Genomic DNA, 19,635 nt, shown 5'->3' on the forward strand with positions numbered 1-19,635 from the left:
CGATTACCGACACCCAGTTTTCACGCGTGAAATCACTTATAGCTAATTTCTTCACTTAGATATCAGAGCTTGAGCACTACAAATAGAAACTGTTCAGATGAGACTGTGAATCCGGCTTTCGTGGTCAATTTGCTGCAAAGAGACCACTATTAAAGGACACCAATAATAAGGAGAGGCTTGCTTGGGACAAGAAACACGAGCAATGGACATTATTCCCCCCCTTGCATTTCTGTTTATAGTGTAAATATATTCTGAATATGCATACATACTGTACATATTTGTGCACAAACACTTGAAGTTGGAAGTTTACATACACTTAGGTTGGAGTAATTAAAACTCGTTTTTCAACCACTCCAAAAATGTCTTGTTAACCTGTTGTGACGAGCAATCCCGTAGCCTCAAGCTCATTACCATAGCCTCAAGCTCATTACCATAACGCAATGTTAACTATTCATGAAAATCGCAAATGAAATGAAATAAATATATTGGCTCACAAGCTTAGCCTTTTGTTAACAACACTGTCATCTCAGATTTTCAAAAAATGCTTTTCAACCATAGCTACACAAGCATTTGTGTAAGAGTATTGATAGCTAGCATAGCATTAAGCCTAGCATTCAGCAGGCAACATTTTCACAAAAACAAGAAAAGGATTCAAATAAAATAATTTACCTTTGAAGAACTTCGGATGTTTTCAATGAGGAGACTCAGTTAGATAGCAAATGTTCAGTTTTTACAAAAAGATTATTTGTGTAGGAGAAATCGCTCCGTTTTGTTCATCACGTTTGGCTGAGAAAAAAAAAGGAAAATTCAGTCATTACAACACAAACTTTTTTCCAAATTAACTCCATAATATCGACAGAAACATGGAAAACGTTGTTTAGAATCAATCCTCAAGGTGTTTTTCACATATCTATTCGATGATAAGTCACTCGTGGCAGTTTGGTTTCTCCTCTGTTCAAAATGGAAAAATGAACGCACCTGGAGATTACGCAATAGTTTCGACGGAGGACACCGAGCGGTCACCTGGTAAATGTAGTCTCTTATGGTCAATTTTCCAATGATATGCCTACAAATACGTCACAATGCTGCAAACACCTTGGGGAAACGACAGAAAGTGTAGGCTCTGTCCTTGCGCATTCACAGCCATATAAGGAGACATTGGAACACAGCGCCTCAAAAATCTGGCTCACTTCCTGTATGAAATTTCATCTTGGTTTCGCCTGTAGCATTAGTTCTGTGGCACTCACAGACAATATCTTTGCAGTTTTGGAAACATCAGAGTGTTTTCTTTCCAAAGCTGTCAATTATATGCATAGTCGAGCATCTTTTCGTGACAAAATATCTTGTTTAAAATGGGAACGTTTTTCATCCAAAAATGAAATACTGCCCCCAGAGGTTCAAGAGGTTAAACTATAGTTTTGGCAAGTCGGTAAGGACATCTTCTTTGTGCATGACACAAGTGACTTTTCCAACAATTGTTTACAGACAAATGATTAAACTTATGTAACACTGTATTACAATTCTAGTGGATCAGAAGTATACATACACTATGTTGACCGTGCCTTTAAACAGCTTGGAAAATTCCAGAAAATTATGTCATGGCTTTAGAAGCTTCTGATACGCTAATTGACATCATTTGAGTCAATTGGAGGTGTACCTGTGGATGTATTTCAAGGCCTACCTTCAAACTCAGTGCCTCTTTGCTTGACATGGGAAAATCTAAATAAATTATCCAAGACCTCAGAAAAAAAAATTGTAGACCTCCACAAGTCTGGTTTATCCTTGGGAGCAATATTCAAACGCCTGAAGGTACCACGTTCATCTGTACAAACAATAGTACGCAAGTATAAACACCATGGGACCACGCAGCCGTCATACCGCTCAGGAAGGAGGCGCGTTCTGTCTCCTAGAGATGAACGTACTTTGGTGTGAAATGTGCAAATCAATCCCAGAACAACAGCAAAGGACCTTGTGAAAATGCAGGAGGAAACCGGTACAAAAGTATCTATATCCACAGTAAAACGAGTCCTATAGTGACGTAACCGGAAAGGCTGCTCAGCAAGGAGGAAGCCACTGCTCCACAACCGCCATAACATTTCCAGACTATGGTTTACAACTGCACTTGGGGACAAAGGTCGTACTTTTTGGAGAAATGTCCTCTCGTCTGATGAAACAAAAATAGAACTGTTTGTTCATAATGACCGTTGTTATGTTTGGAGGAAAAAGGGGGGTGCTTGCAAGCCGAAGAACACCATCCCAACCGTGAAGCACAGGGGTGGAAGCATCATGTTGTTGGGGGAGTTTTGCTGCAGGAAGGAATGGTGCACTTCCCAAAATAGATGTCATCATGAGGCAGGAAAATTATGTGAATATATTGAAGCAACATCTCAAGACATCAGTTAAAGTTAAAGCTTGGTTGCAAATTGGTCTTCCAAATGGACATTGATCCCAAGCATACTTCCAAAGTTGTGGCAAAATGGCTTAAGGACAACAAAGTCAAGGTATTGGAGTGGCCATCACAAAGCCCTGACCTCAATCCTATAGAAAATTTGTGGGCGGAACTTAAAAAGCGTGTGCGAGCAAGGAGGCCTACAAACCTGAATCAGCTACACCAGCTCTGTCACGAGGAATGGGCCAAAATTCACCCAACTTATTGTGGGAAGCTTGTGGAAGGCTACCAGAAACGCTTGACCCAAGTTAAACAATTTAAAGGCAATGCTACCAAATACTTATTGAGTGTATGTAAACTTCTTATCCACTGGGAATGTGAGGAAATAAATAAAAGCTGAAATAAATCATTCTCCCTACTATTATTCTGACATTTCACATTCATAAAATAAAGTGGTGATCCTAATTGACCTAAGACAGGGAATTTTACTTGGTTTAAATGTCAGGAATTGTGAAAAACTGAGTTTAAATGTATTTGGCTAAGGTGTATGTAAACTTCCAACTTCAACTGTACATACACCTTAGCCAAATACATTTAAACTCAGTTTTTCACAATTCCTGACATTTAATCCTAGTAAATATTCCCTGATTTAGGTAAGTTAGGATCACCACTTTATTTTAAGACGGTGAAATGTTAGAATACTTCTAGAGAGAATGATTTATTTCAGCTTTTGTTTCTTTCATCACATTCCAAGTGGGTCAGAAGTTCCAATTGACTCAATGTCACAACTTCCGCCGGAGTCGGTCCCTCTCCTTGTTCGAGCGGCATTCGGCGGTCGACGTCACCAACCTTCTAGCCATCACCGATCCACTTTTCATTTTCCATTTGTTTTGTCTTTGGTTTTTACACACCTGGTTTCAATTCCCTCATTACATGTTCATTATTTAACCCTCTGTTTTCCCCCATGTTTGTCTGCGTGTTTGTTCTATGTTGATGGCTGATATTTTGTTGCCGGGTTCTGTATTTACGCCCATTTATTCGTGGTACCGGTATATTTCACGCACTCTTGTATTGTTTCTATATTGGTGTTTTTTCATGTATTAAATACCTTGTCCACGCATCTCAACTCTCCTGCGCCTGACTCCTTTTTACCAGCTACCCAAAGCGTTGACACTCAAATTATGTCAATTAGCCTATCAGAAGCTTCTAAAGCCATGATATAATTTTCTGGAATTTTCCAAGCTGTTTAAAAGGCACAGTCAACTTAGTGTATGTAAACTTCTGACCCACTGGAATTGTGATACAGTGATAAGTGAAATAAACAATTGTAGGAAAAATTACTTGTGTCATGCACAAAGTAGATGTCCTAACCGACTTGCCAAAATTATAGTTTGTTCACAGGAAATGTATGTAGTGGTTGAAAAATGAGTTTTAACGACTCCAACCTAAGTGTATGTGAACTTCTGACTTCAACTTTATTTACAATGACAAAGACCTGACCTCACAGATGGATTAAAGAAGTAGTCCTCTAATGGGTTCAAAAGAGCCAAAGATCAATGCCACATGTGTCCTAAATAAAGACTTACATGGTTGCATGTACTGCATATTTGTTATCTCTCGTTGTGTCAAACGTGACACTTTATCTATCCTGTGTCAACAGTCCAAAGACAAAACTTCTGTTATCTCCTGTCTTGTTATGTGTGGGCTGTTCAAATATCTTATCAGCTTATAGGATACATCCTGTTCATTAGAGACTACAGGAAGCAAAGGTTTCCCTCCAGAGATTACCATTACCCCATCCAAAGTCAGTTCTCCATCATCACATTCTGATCAAATGTTGTGTGATAGAGATGACTACAACTGAATTCTTTGGAATGTTTAGTTGTGCTGTGTGTAACTTTGGGGCAAAATGCCAAAAGGCACAATGCCACGTAGGGGCTGCCGCATTTCTGTCTATCGTTGGCTATCATGTATTTTTATGACCACATTGCTTTATGCAATCAGATAGTTAAAACACCAAGCCCACTCTTGCAGTGGTGCATTTGGTAACCATTCCCCTCTGTGCCCTGTAATGAATTTGACAATTGGTCTGTCAAGCTGTGCCCTCACAAATATGTACAAATCCATCTGAATCTATTTGGAAGTTATTGTTATTGTCCTTTGTATTATTCTATCAGACTTGGATTTATTGCTATTATGACATGATTCTCATCTTAAATTATGGATACGAAACAATTTTAAATAGTGTAATCTCAAACAATGTGCAGAAACATGAAACATGTTTAAATGGATATGAGTCCTTAATCTAGACAGAGTAAACATCATGTTCACTGACTGTGAGGATGCAAGCCAGCCTAGGACAGTCTGCATTTCACAAATTAATATTCCCCTTATTCCCCGCCATTACATTCATTTGGTTGTCTACCCATTACCGAATATATACCTAAACGCTAGGTATTTTGTTGTAGGTTTACCTCAGTAATTAGAACATTATTATCAAAGTAATGTCAAATTCATTTAGTCTTTATGTTGTTTGGACATATGTGAATTTTATTCACCTTGCTTCTGTGTTTGTTTGATTAGGCCTATTTCAGCAATGGCAATTATTGCGCTCATGCAAGCGTTTGGTTTAATAGTTTACATGGTCAGCTAATGTTTTTTGTTTACCATAAGACCTATAGGTCATGAATAACTCACTTTAGAAATGTTAATCGCATGCTCATTCATTGTTTCCCACACATCCGAAGTGCACTTCCTGATCCTATAAGATTGGGTGCCTATTCATATCCAGTAACAGCTGCACAGAACATAAGGTTGCCCTTACAAAAAAAATATTGCAGATTCAAACTGCAGTAAATGTTCAGTAACTGCAGTCGACTATGGTATTTTGGACACAGTAACTGCAGAAGAACTGCACTTTAACTGCAGTTACACTGCAAAATGACTGCAGTAAAAAAACGGTTATTTTGGACGTAGGTTTTGCAGCATACTGCAGTAATACTGCACTCAAATTACATTGCACTCTGACTGCAATGTTTTTTCGTAAGGGTTTAAGAAAACGGGAAAAGCTGTCCTGGGTGGCAGGGCGAATAAATTTGGCTCAGGAGTTTAGTTTCTCCCTCTGATATTTTGAGACCGTAGGTCTACTGTATAAGAGCTCTGTATTATTTTGAATTGATTAATTGTATGGACATTTTGTTCTGTGCTGATTTTATTATTGTGGATCAATCTGTAGGCTATATAACCAAGTCGACTTGACTTAACCCTAAAGCCATTTGTCCGGGTCCTTCCTGTAAACAAAATGTCCTTTCGTAGGAAAGTCATTGATATTCATGAGTTATGTTGGGTGATTGGTTGAGCTTTCTTGGGTGTGTGAGGTTACACCGGTGGGGTTTTACCTTTCCACAAACTGTCTGTTGATTAATAATATAAGCAAGTTGACCCACGGAATAGGAAATCCACAATTTGTTGCCAAGTAATGGCTACTGGCTGGCCAGTGAGCTAGTTATCTACATTTCAGTAATTTAGCTAGCATCCTAAATGCAGTGGTAAGTGTATAAACTTACTATGAGTTGAACATATTTGTCTAAAAACAAACGAGTTATTGTTGCCCATGGTGTTATCATGCCTAACCAGTAGCTCTTGAGTTTGGCTAACTGTTAGCTAGCTAGTTGACTACTGCCTGGCCAGTGTTAGCCAGCATGCTAGCTATCTACATGTCAGTCAGTAGCTATACTTCTAAATGCAGTGATCACTGGACAAACTATCCATGAGTTGAACATATTTTGGTGAAAACGAACTAGTAGTCAGTTGTTGTTGTTGTCCATGGTTGAACCATATCTAACCAGCTGGTACACTTCATCTATGACAGACAAAATGAGAAAAAAAATCCAGAAAATCACATTGTAGGATTTTTTATGAATTTATTTGCAAATTATGGTGGAAAATAAGTATTTGGTCACCTACAAACAAGCAATTGCTGGCTCTCACAGACCTGTAACTTCTTCTTTAAGAGGCTCCTCTGTCCTCCACTCGTTACCTGTATTAATTGCACCCGTTTGATCTTGTTATCAGTATAAAAGACACCTGTCCACAACCTCAAACAGTCAAACTCCAAACTCCACTATGGCCAAGACCAAAGAGCTGTCAAAGGACACCAGAAAGAAAATTGTAGACCTGCACCAGGCTGGGAAGACTGAATCTGCAATAGGTTAGCAGTTTGGTTTGAAGAAATCAACTGTGGGAGCAATTATTAGGAAATGGAAGACATATAAGACCACTGATAATCTCCCTTGATCTGGGGCTCCATGCAAGATCTCACCCCGTGGGGTCAAAATGATCACAAGAATGGTGAGCAAAAATCCCAGAACCACACAGGGGGACCTAGTGAATGACCTGCAGAGAGCTGGGACCAAAGTAACAAAGCCTACCATCAGTAACACACTACGCCGCCAGGGACTCAAATCCTGCAGTGCCAGACGTGTCCCCCTGCTTAAGCCAGTACATTTCCAGGCCCGTCTGAAGTTTGCTAGAGAGCATTTGGATGATCCAGAAGAAGATTGGGAGTATGTCATATGGTCAGATGACACCAAAATATAACTTTTTGTTAAAAACTCAACTCGTCGTGTTTGGAGGACAAAGACTGCTGAGTTGCATCCAAAGAACACCATACATACTGTGAAGCATGGGGGTGGAAACACCATGCTTTGGGGCTGTTTTTCTGCAAAGGGACCAGGACGACTGATCTGTGTAAAGGAAAGAATGAATGGGGCCATGTATCGTGAGATTTTGAGTGAAAACCTCCTTCCATCAGCAAGGGCATTGAAGATGAAACGTGGCTGGGTCTTTCAGCATGACAATGATCCCAAACACACCGCCTGGGCAACGAAGGACTGGCTTCGTAAGAAGCATTTCAAGGACCTGGAGTGTTCTAGCCAGTCTCCAAATCTCAACCCCATACAAAACTTTGGAGGGAGTTGAAAGTCCATGTTGCCCAGCAACAGCCCCAAAACATCACTGCTCTAGAGGAGATCTGCATGGAGGAATGGGCCAAAATACCAGCAACAGTGTGTGAAAACCTTGTGAAGACTTACAGAAAACATTTGACCTCTGTCATTGCCAACAAAGGGTATATAACAAAGTATTGAGGTAAACTTTTGTTATTGACCAAATACTTATTTTCCACCATAATGTGCAAATAAATTCATTAAAAATCCTACAATGTGATTTTCTGGATTTTTTTCTCTCATTTTGTCTGTCATAGTTGAAGTGTACCTATGATGAAAGTTACAGGCCTCTCTCATCTTTTTAAGAGGGAGAACTTGCACAATTGGTGGCTGACTAAATACTTTTTTGCCCCACTGTACGTGACATGTCTAGCTAACGTTAGCTAGCTAGTGTTGGTCGCTGATCTGTTTTATTTAAAAAAATGGCTGAGGTGACTCAAACCCTGTAGTTAGCTAACAAGCCCTCCTCGGCAACAATCTTATTGGGGTCCGGGAAAATTAGATATTTATTTTAAATTTTAAGATAAATGTCATTGAAGTTGGTGGTTACTACTGGTTTTAGGGTTGCCAAAGTGTTAGATCCAAGCGGAGAGAAATTGTCCGCCATTGTGTTGGTAAGTGTTCGGAGGGATCTCAGCCCCCAATAAGGTTCAACCGACGGATAATAATTACATTGCCTCTGGGTATCCTATGAAAGGAAATGTTGCTTCCTGTAACACCCCTTACCCATGAGACACATTAGTTCATCACTAGCCTATACTAACATCGGGTTTACGGATACAGTATTTTCAACCTAACATCCGTTTGCTCAGGCTCGTTCTATGCCTGTTACTTTATCAGAGTCACTATGTAGAAAACATGTTACTCTTTTGAATTGGGCGTGCATATGTGTGTGTGTTGAAGCCCTATTCAAATGGTAGAGGTGCGTATTCCCCCTAGTGGTGTGCAAAAAACAAGATTCCACTTACAATACTGAGCTTGGTTTCTAAATCATTAAAAATAATAATACAACTGAAGGTTGTATGGAAGATTCATTTTTCATATATTTTCTCTTGCATTTTGTAGGGGAAATAAAATCTAATTAAATTGTAGTACACTACTTTTCTGAAGTTCCCATTAATGTCGTTAACTCTACAAAAAGGTGTTGTATTCCAATTGAATTTATATTACCCTGTGACAATGTGTTTATTATTATAACATTAGCATGGTGTTTATTATAAACTATCCTACTACTGCTATTTTCATTAGTAGCCAAGGTACCAGTAATCTTACCCTGAAAAATAATGCTATTTTTACAATTACTATGAGAAGAATGGAAAACTTTTCTTAACAAGTATGACAGTTGTCGATGCTAGTGACGTAGGGCTGAATTCCTTGAATGTGGGAGGACGTAGAGCAGAAATTCTAAGGCATAGATAGCCCTCTGCGGATGCGCAGGCAGAGGATGCTTCAGCCCGTTATTCCTCAGTATCCAGTCTCTCTCAGAGTTGGATCTCTCAGTGTTTTTATCGAGAAAGTGAAGGAAAACTCCAAGTGATATGCTACATACATTTAATTTTTTGTAAAAAACGAAATTGTACTTAATGTCGAATGGAATTTCGTGGGATCAAGGCGAGCAGAGACTGTACAATCTCTGTCGCTGAGTGAGTATCTATCTCACTGTTTCTGATTGTGCTGCTACGGAAATGCTTGAAACTGCTGCATGAATGGTCGTGGGTAACACCGGGGATTGCGGTAGCCTACATTGCGAAGCTATCCCCTGACTAACAGACAATGTGCCCACTCAAGCCTGGCGCAGAACGTATCCGATGAATGATTCCTGGTTTAATTTGCCTGTTGGGTTGTAACGAAGATCAATGGAGAGACCTGCGCGTCCGTGCGCCCTGGTACCTTTTTTACACTAATGTTGTCTTAATTTGGGTTACATGTCCCTACTGAAATTCCCAACTCCAAGGCTCATACAACGTTGATGCTGGATAATTCAGCAACATTGTTGTAAAAATGCTGAACAGCGTTTTGTTGCTCAGCGTTTTAACTGTGACCAGTTTCGCATCGAAGACAGAGAGCCGCAAAACATCGAAAGAAATTTGTAAGAACCGCTGCTCCTGTGAGGAAAAGGAGAATATATTGAGCATTAACTGCGAAAACAAAGGGTTTACAACGGTGAGTCTATTTCAGCCTCCACCGAACAAAATCTGCCAACTCTTTCTCAATGGAAACTTTCTTTCGAGACTTAATCCGAACGAGTTTATCAATTATGGTAATGTCACATCCCTTCACCTGGGAAACAACGGGTTACAGGAGATACAGACTGGAGCTTTTACTGGACTGAGGTTTTTAAAACGACTTCATCTCAACAACAATAACTTGGAGATAATCAAGGAAGTCACCTTTGCTGGTTTAGAGAGTTTGGAGTATTTACAGGCAGATTATAATTACATCAGCGCCATTGAAGCAGGTGCATTCGGCAAATTAAATAAACTCAAAGTGCTGATTCTCAACGACAACCTCATGCTGTCTCTTCCCAACAATGTATTTCGTTTCGTTATGTTAACGCATTTGGATCTAAGGGGAAACCGGCTTAAAATGCTGCCTTTTGCTGGTGTGCTGGAGCACATAGGCGGCATTATGGAGATCCAACTGGAGGAGAACCCGTGGAATTGCACCTGTGATCTGATTCCCTTAAAAGCCTGGCTGGACACAATCTCGGTCTTTGTAGGGGACATCGTGTGCGAGACCCCCTTTAGACTGCATGGAAAAGACATTACGCAATTGATTAGGCAAGATCTATGCCCCCGACGTAATGCTGGTGATTCTAATCACCGCGCAATGCAGCCCCCTTCTGATTCCCAATACGACGGCCCCTCTCCCACCCTACACCCCGGTGGCACTCCAACAAAAGCCCCACGGGCCTCCCGTCCCCCTAAAATGAGAAATCGCCCTACACAACGGGTAACGTCTGGTAAGGACAAACAAGTGCTGGGGCCTATAATGGTTTATCAGACTAGGTCCCCTGTTCCCATGACCTGCCCTAGTATATGCGTCTGTACCTCCCAGAACGCAGACACTGGATTAAATATCAACTGCCAGGAGAGGAAATTGCATAATATAACAGAGCTTACCCCTAAACCCTCCTATCCAAAGAAATTGCATTTAACAGGGAATTACTTACATACCATATATAGAACAGACCTAACCGAATACAGCACACTCGAGCTCCTCCATTTAGGAAATAATAGGATAGCTGTTATTCAGGACGGGGCCTTTGACAACCTGGCTAATCTACGGAGACTTTACCTCAATGGCAATTACATTGAAAGTCTATCCCAATCATTATTCGTAGGGCTGCAGAGCCTTCAATATTTATACCTGGAGTACAATGTCATCAAGGACATTTTACCACAGACGTTTAACTCATTACAGAATCTGCAGCTGCTGTTCCTAAACAACAATCTACTAAGATCCCTTCCCGACAATATATTTTGGGGGACTATGCTAACAAGACTGAACCTGAGGAACAATCACTTCTCCCACCTGCCGGTGCGCGGTGTGCTCGACCAGCTCTCCGCATTCATTCAGATCGATCTGCAGGAGAACCCATGGGATTGCACATGCGACATCGTCGCCCTTAAAAACTGGATGGAGCTGTCCAGCACCAGTGTCGTGGTAAATGAAATCACATGTGATTCGCCCTCCAAACACGCAGGGCGGCTGCTCAGATCTCTGCGTAATGACGCAATTTGTCCCGAGCCTAACGAGGTCACAGTAGGCCTAACCAAGGCCCCAACGGTCAGTCCCAGCACCGACTCCACTCCCCCGCTTGCCGTCACGTCAACAGAAGAGCAGATACCCGAGATGCACGCGGAGGTGCCCCTGTCTGTTCTCATACTGGGACTGCTCGTGGTGTTCATTCTGTCGGTCTGCTTCGGGGCTGGTCTTTTCGTATTCGTCCTCAAACGACGCAAAGGAATTGATAGCGTCCCCGCCAGTGCCAATCATTTAGATATAAACTCTTTCCACGTACAGTATGGTTCATATAGCTCAGAGCCCACTGCAGATAAAATAGAGACACATGTGTATAACTACATCCCTCCCCCCGCTAGCCAGATGTGTCAGAACCCCATCTACATGCAGAAAGATAGCGAGCAGGTGGCGTACTATAGGAATCTAAAAGAGCTAACTTTCAGCACCATGGACCCGAAAAAGTCGGAGTTGCCCCCAAGCCCATATACCATAAGCACAGTGGAACTCAATGAGAAACAATCTTGTGGCAATCGACAGCCGGAGCTGCTTTATCAAAACATTGCAGAGAGAGTTAAGGAGCTTCCGACGGCTGGCGATCAGAATTACAGTTTCTGCACTTTACCGAAAAGACAATTCATTCCTCCATTTGAAACTACTAGACGACACAAACAGGACAGGTTGAATAAAACTGTTCTCTATGGGACTCCACGAAAGTATTATGCTGAACAATCAAAAAATGAACACCCTTTGCTGCCTGGGAAGCTAAAAACAGAACCAGACTACCTCGAAGTTCTGGAAAAACATACTGCAATGAGTCAGTTGTAAGATATGGCCCTACTTACTATCATCACACGTATTACATCGGTATGTATCTATGTATTCCACAAATTGACGAGTCCAACTCAAACAAAGCAACCTAAGCCTTTTTATCTTGTTTCCAGCTGTATTGAGTCAACGTAGCCCTTTATGCAGACAGTTATATTATATTACTGGAGGTTTAACATATTTATTATACTTTAAATATAAAGACTGTAGCAGGTACCGCAAGAACTATGTATACTACGGCTGTGTGCATTTTATATCATATATTTTATTTTCTCTGTGGAAACAAAAATCATTTTTAGATGAATAATTGAGAAATGACATTCCTGTATATAATAATGAGTGTGAAACACATGTAAAGGTTCCGTCCACATGACGATCCATTTATTCCAGAAGTGCCTTTGCACTCCGAGTATTTTATCTTTGCTTTCTGCAAATGGAAATTTGCTGTATTTTAAGAATCTTTATGTACAATTTAATTATTTGTCCATTACATTAAACATAAGGTATGTATGGTAAATAATGTTTTGAATATCTAAGTGTCTTTCAAGATGTACAATTTAGCGAATTGCATAAGATTGTATGCTATAGATGAGCAATACAAGTGCCAGAAGAGCAACAACATTTTCACCGAAGCACTTTGTCAAGTCTGAATTTGAGGTGAGCATTATTAAGATTATAACTGTCTGTCTTTGTGTTTGTGTGTGTTAGTTTGTGTGTGTGCTCCCATGTGATGAGGGGTTGGGTGCTTTGGGGGCGGTAACATCTCTCTCTTTGATGGAATCTATAGACCAATGTGTATTGATGAGGAATTTGATGAGTACTTTTGGCACGAATGACGAATTTATCGACTAAGGGCCCTCACAGGAATACCATTAATTTCACACTTATTATTGTCTACCCAAAAGTTAGAGAGAAGCAGTGTCCACTAAAAGTGTAGTTTATTTATCTCAATATTCTGATTAAAGGGTGATAAAAACTACAGCTCTCCAGGAGCTTACTTGAAAGGCACAAATTATGATTAGTTCTCAAAGCTCCTCATACACAACATGTCTTGTTTCTAATAGTTTTAAGGAGACAAGATTATATTCTGCCCTTCAGGTGACATTTGCTTTGAGGTCTGCTGTAGACCTATACCTTCTTCAAGCCCAAATTGTTCTGCTGTTTTTTCACTCACTTTGTTTCCTGGCTGCTTCAAGTAGCTACTATTGTGTCACTGTCCATGTTGCAGATATTTTTCAGCTTGTGCATTTTCAATGGATTCTACAGTGTGGGGACTTTTCACTTGATTTGTTGGATTTCACATTGACTTTGTAAAGAGTGCACAGTGTTGTTGTTGTTTTTTATCACAGGTTGTTAATCACATTGGTCAAATAGATTAATGAAATAAGTGTCTACTGAGAACCAACACAAATTGGGAATTGAAGTTAGCAATAACTGGCCTTCTGATTTGATTGAATCATGGATTTTATGCTTAAACATTTTCAATACAGAACACTGACCATGAAAAAGTTCATTATGTGAGTCTTGTCTTATAATACTGACATTCTGCTTGTGGGTAACTAGCAGAGGCCATTGAGTTGGTATGAGTGAGACTGAGTGAGAGTTCTGTTCATTCCTTCTGAAACAGAGTGATTTTTTTTGCCTGGGCACAATGGGCCTCTGTGTTGCTGTTTACTGGTGCTGTGGAGAATGAGGGGTTGGACATGTCTTGCACACCAATGAGGCAGCTAGCTCCCACAGTCCCCACCATACTCCTCCTCTCCTCATATCACATGGGACTGGGAGGAGGAGAGATGGTGATGGAATGCAATAGCTTTACAACAGAAGCTATCAATCACTCTGATCAGTTCACACCTGAAAATAGGATAAAATATTATAAATTGCTTCACAATTTGAGGTTGAGTGACTATGTTGTTTGGAACATTTGAGTAGTTTTGTCACAAAGGATTTCCTTCAATCCATGGATCCTATAAAGGAAACAGTTGTTAGATATCTTTATTGATCAACAGATTGTAATTGATTCACTCTCCCTCTCATTTAATTCTAACAATATGGTTCCTGTTGTAGACAGGAATGTAAACCTTGACCTTGCTATATTAAGGCACTAGCGGTGAACTAGAGTGAATCAATGGAGACGGCTTTCAGATGCTTGCTGCTAGGGGCCTCAATCCCAGACCTCTTCAGAAATACTCTTGGCGAAGTTCATGTTTATTCAAAGGTCGGACTGTCTTTTTTCCCTCTTTGATTTGTGATGAGGCCCAACGAGAGTTGCCTATGCTTGTTGTGTATGATACTGAATCTCTTTGACATGGTGGAGACTACGAGACCTGTGGGAAACATGGAAGGTCTATGTTCCTCCTTCCCAGTGTCCCCGGGATTGGTTGGAGTCACAACCAATTCACTCTCAAAGTAATGAAGTGACATTTTGAAACCAATAGTAAGGTCAGGGTCTGTGACATATTTAATGAACCTTAATTTTATTTTATAACCTTTACATATTACTATTTCATATTTTGGATCAATATAGATGCATTGTTCCACATGAACTATCAGATGGTATAGTTTATCTAAGAAATGTTCAGATAAATGCTAGGCTCCTATATGGTAAACAGTGCTACAGGAATATTTGTTATTGATTAAATCAAAGTAACCAAGTAAACATCTCAAAGTACAGTTAATTGAAATAATCAGCCATATGCTGAAATATGAGCCATGTTCACAGTATATTCAGCTTAATTACAATCATTTCAAGTGTTCAGTAGAGTCAATATTTCCCGCTGACATGGTTGTGCAAATTATGGGGATATATTATGTGTTCTTGTCTTTGTTTCAGAGATGAGGTTTGTGTGAGAGAGAGAGTGAGAGAGAGACTGTCTTCGTTCCTTCCACAGTCCTTTGACAAATATTGCACCAGTTTCATGGCTGCTTAATCATTTAGACATTAATGATGGGCCATGTTAAATGTTGACAGAATTCCTTGAACAACTGTCGCAGGATAAACAACCTTGTAGTCTCTGCACAATGTACAGTCTGCTGCCTAACAGTACAAATGTGTGCCCTGTTTGTGATCTATGAACACCGACGTGGCAATGGTTTAAAACACAGCCGCAACCTCTCTGTTAAACACCCCGCATGAACAGTGAAGGCTGTTGGACTCACAGCCATGACGAAGATCAATGGGCTGCTTACCCCCATTTTTCTGTATGGTTGAGGGATAATCCTAGTGCAAACAGCAGCCGGCCCACAGCTGTGTGTTAAAGGAATGGTGACAGACTGCAGACTTCTCCAAAGGTTAACTCAAGCCAAATCTGACCTTGTGTCCACTTTCTCTGGAACACAACACATTGATCTTATTAGAAAAAAAAGAAGAGCAATTGAAGTGAAACTCCTTCCAAGTGAATATGATAAATGAGAAGGGCCAAATCTACACTAGCTAGCATTCACTTTTGTGTTGTTCTTTCATATGAGATTACATGTAGTACAGAGTTCAGAGGAACTGTGGAGGGGTAATGAGGAGATCTGAATTGTTCTCTGGTGAATTTATGAATGTGTTATTTCAGTGGAGATTGACCCATGCATGTGTGAGTGAGAAACAACAAAACCATCTTGAACCACCCTTCCACTGCTCAGCCCCATATTATGCTGAGTTTTCAATGACCTCGGTTTAAAACACTTCTCCACATGAGACAATATTAATAAGCCTTTCCTGTTCAATTGCCTGCCATAAAATGTTATCACTGCAGTCATTATTTGGCACTTGAAGTGTGAAGCGGCTACACAGTAAGCCAATGTCCCAGGGAAGACTTTATTGGTTTGTGTAACAAGGCATGGCAAGTGGCTCCTCTAGAATCAAATCAGCTCCTTCTCCCACTGGTTAGCAGTCCTACCATATAACCCTCACACAATGTAGCATTCATGTCTACCATGGCCCCAGACATTTTTCCAGGAAGTGCATGGAGGACTTTCTCCCAGCAACATGGAAAAGTCTATTTTTTACCCCCAAGAATGCAATGGAAATCAATAACTCAGTTGTGAGACCAATATAACTCTAATGGCTCTGTAAATGGAGCATATTATATAGAATATGCAACAATGAATGGAAAAGGCATCTGATTTGTTAACTTCATACCTCAACCATACCTATATTTCCAACATATTTTTTAAATTCATAGATTTGTATTGTTTCGTATTCACATGCAGTACATGACGCAACCTGACGTTTGTTATACAATACTGTATATTGATATCAATCCATATTTCTGGTAAATTACTAATAAAATGTTGAATTAATAATATAGCCCGGGTGTTTATAACAGATGTGATAGCAGTGCCTTTGGGAACTCACAGGGAGGTCTGGCAGCTCCTCATCAGTGGCTTAAAATAACAATTCTAATAATATTGAGCACAATCTGACACCCCAAACAAATGTTGACACATTATTCACATCGACTAACATACATGGAAACGTGATGCTGAAGTACTGAAAAAAATGACATTTGAACCCATAGAAAGTGCTATTGCCTGCAGGAAATTCTTGCAATCCCAATTTTTGGAAGTGCATAAGTCCTTTCAACTGCAGTTGGATCTTCAAGGCTACTGCATTTTCACATTGCAAATTGAAACAGCTGGTGCTCATTCAAGGATTCCTGCAATTAAATAATTCCTCCTGTGCTGAGTATAGAAAAATAATCTGAAAATGTGCCATACGATGGGATTTTTAACAGCAAAAACATTTATATTGACATACAGTAGAAAGAAGGAGAAGCTTGCAGGATAAATTATTGAAATATCAACCATAGTACAGAGGTTAACGATTTTCTTAAACTTTTTTCTCCGTCAGTCAGCCATTTGACAAGATGGGCACCACACTTACGAAAATCTATTATTGGTTCTCTCTTTTCATTAAAACATGTAATAGAAATAAAGATAGAACTCAGTCATCCAATTCAACAAATATATTATTGTACTATTTCAGTTTATTGAGGGTTTGACTAATCATGAAGGGCTTACACATTAACATGCAAATATTAATATGTGCTCTAGATCTGTGGGTTACTGACTCTGCTTATACATGGGAAACAGCACAGGAGGCCCTATGGTAGTCTGGGAATGTTAATAAGACGGTTCTCTCGAGGCAGCTGCATAGTCACGCATGATGGTTCAGGTATCCAGATGATCAATAGCAAGGGGGGGGGGGTGCATCTGTGTCAAACTGTCAGTGGAATGCAGCTGACCACTGATGCCCTTGAGGATGGATTTACACCACATTACACCTCCCATCCCATCAAACCCTTACTCAACGACAATGGAGGGCCCAAGGTCTCTCTATGGCCACCATCAAGGATATGGCCATCCGTCTATTTAGAGTGACTCAAATGAAGACAAGACTGTCTGTTTGACTTAATATTAACCCATCTGTTGCCAATTCCCTCCAATTGTCAAATGGCAGGAGGGCAAGTTGCACTCTGTTGCTCAAGTGAAGAACAACAAACACACAGCAAATCTATGTATTTGAGTTACAGGCTTTGTAAATGGAGTCTACAGAGTGTACAAAACATTAAGGACACATGCTCTTTCCATGACATAGACTGAATCCAGGTGAAAGCTATGATCCCTTATTGATTTCAATTGCTAAATCAGTGTAGATGAAGGGGAGGAGAAAGGTTAAAGAATGATTTTTAAGCCTTGAGACAATTGAGACTTGGATTGTGTACATGTGCCGTTCAAATGCTTAATGGGCAAGACAAACTATTTAAGTGCCTTTGAACGAGGTATGGTAATAGGTGCCAGGCGCACCGGTTTGTGTCAAGAACTGCAGTGTGGCTTGGTTTTTCATGCACAACAGTTTCCCGTGTGTATTAGGAATGGTCCACCAACCCAAAGGACATCCAGCTAACTTGACAACTGTGGGAATCATTGGAGTCAAATGATCCTTCCCTGTGGAACGCATTCGATTCCTTGTAGAGTCCATGCCCCGAAAAATTGAGTCTGTTCTGGAGGCAATATTAGGAAGGTGTTCTTAATGTTTTGTACATCCAGTGTAGATTACAGTTCCAATGACCACCAAGCAGATGCAATTTGGACTGAAAGAGAAAAAGCTTTTAACATAGCATGTGTACCATCTAAAACACATTTAATTTAAAGGTCACATCCATATGTATTGTTGGATTTGTGACTAGTGAAGAAGCAAAGTCTGGTGAATTATGAGTCTAGATCCCCTACTGAATGCCAGTGAAATATTGCCCTACGAGCTCACTGATCAGCCTTCCTTCTACATCCAAGTCTGAGAATGATAAGCGATAGCACAGGTCCATCCATCTGCGATTACAGCAGAATCTAAAACCTTTAACTTCCCTCTGGGTTGAGGCAATTTGTCAGGGAAGTGCAGTGCAGTCAAAAATTTGATTTTCCTTTGTTGTATATATATACAGTGGGGCAAAAAAGTATTTAGTCAGCCACCAATTGTGCAATGTTCTCCCACTTAAAAAGATCAGAGAGGCCTGTAATTTTCATCATAGGCACACTTCAACTATGACAGACAAAATGAGAAAAACTTTTGTTATTGACCAAATACTTATTTTCCACCATAATTTGCAAATAAATTAATAAAAAATCCTACAATGTGATTTTCTGGATTTTTTTCTTCTAATTTTGCCTGTCATTGTTGACGTGTACCTATGATGAAAATTACAGGTCTCTCTGATCTTTTTAAGTGGGAGAACTTGCACAATTGATCCTGATTAAATACTTTTTTGCCCCACTGTATATCTATCTATGGGAGATGGGCAGGGACTCTGCTGTCCTAGCTTCAGGGGGATGCTGGTTCCACCATTGGGATACCAGGACAGAGAAGAGCTTGGACTATATTGAGCAGGAGCTGCACTCCCGTAGGTTTGGGTTGTAGGTTATGAGCATAGCCAGAAGGTAGGGAGGGGCAGTTCCTCATGCTGTTCCGTAGGTAACACCATGGTCTTGTAGTGGATGCGAGCTTCGACTGGAAGCTAGTGGAGTGTGCGGAGGAGCGGGGTGACAGAAATAACTTGGGAAAGTTGAAAACTAGGCAGGCTGCAATGTTCTGGATAAGATGCAGGGGTTTGATGACACAAGCGGGGAGCCTAGCCAACAGCGAGTTGCAGTAGTCCAGATGGGACAGGACAAGTGCCTGGATTAGGACATGTGCCACTTCCTGTGTGAGATAGGGTCGTACTCCACGGATGTTGTAGAGCATGAACCTGCAGGACACTGCCGAGTTGTAAACCATGATGGAGAGGTCTTTGAGTGAGCAGGCTTTCCCTGGGAGGAAGAGCAGTCCTATCTTGTCGAGGTTGAGCTTGAGGTAGTGGGCCGATATCCAAGTTCAGATATCTGCCAGGCACGCAGAGATGCATGTTGCCACCTGGGTGTCAGAATGGGGGAAGGAGAAATGTAGGTGAGTGTCATCTGCATGGCAATGATAGGAGAGACCATGTGAGGATATGACGGGGCGAGTGACTTGGTGTAGAGAGAGAAGATGGCCTAGAACCGAGCTCTAGGGGACACCAGAAGTGAGAGTACATAGTGCAGACACAGATCCTCTCCACGTCACCTGGTTGGAGCGGCCTGCCAGGTAGGATGCAATCCAAGAATGTGCAGAGCCTGAGATGCCCAGCCTTGAAAGGGTGGAGAGGATCT

General features: G+C 40.7%; 1 protein-coding gene across 1 annotated transcript; it reads left to right on the plus strand.

Annotated features, from left to right (window-relative positions):
• Positions 1–8,822: 8,822 nt before the first annotated feature.
• Positions 8,823–16,305, plus strand: LOC112220710 (SLIT and NTRK-like protein 2). The gene has a single exon (XM_024382561.2). It carries the CDS (start codon positions 9,397–9,399, stop codon positions 11,962–11,964), a length of 2,568 nt encoding a protein of 855 aa, XP_024238329.1. The 5' UTR covers positions 8,823–9,396; the 3' UTR covers positions 11,965–16,305.
• Positions 16,306–19,635: the final 3,330 nt, after the last annotated feature.

Source organism: Oncorhynchus tshawytscha, linkage group LG21 (genome assembly GCF_018296145.1).
Source record: "Oncorhynchus tshawytscha isolate Ot180627B linkage group LG21, Otsh_v2.0, whole genome shotgun sequence".
In the NCBI taxonomy this organism is placed as follows: Eukaryota; Metazoa; Chordata; class Actinopteri; order Salmoniformes; family Salmonidae; genus Oncorhynchus; species Oncorhynchus tshawytscha.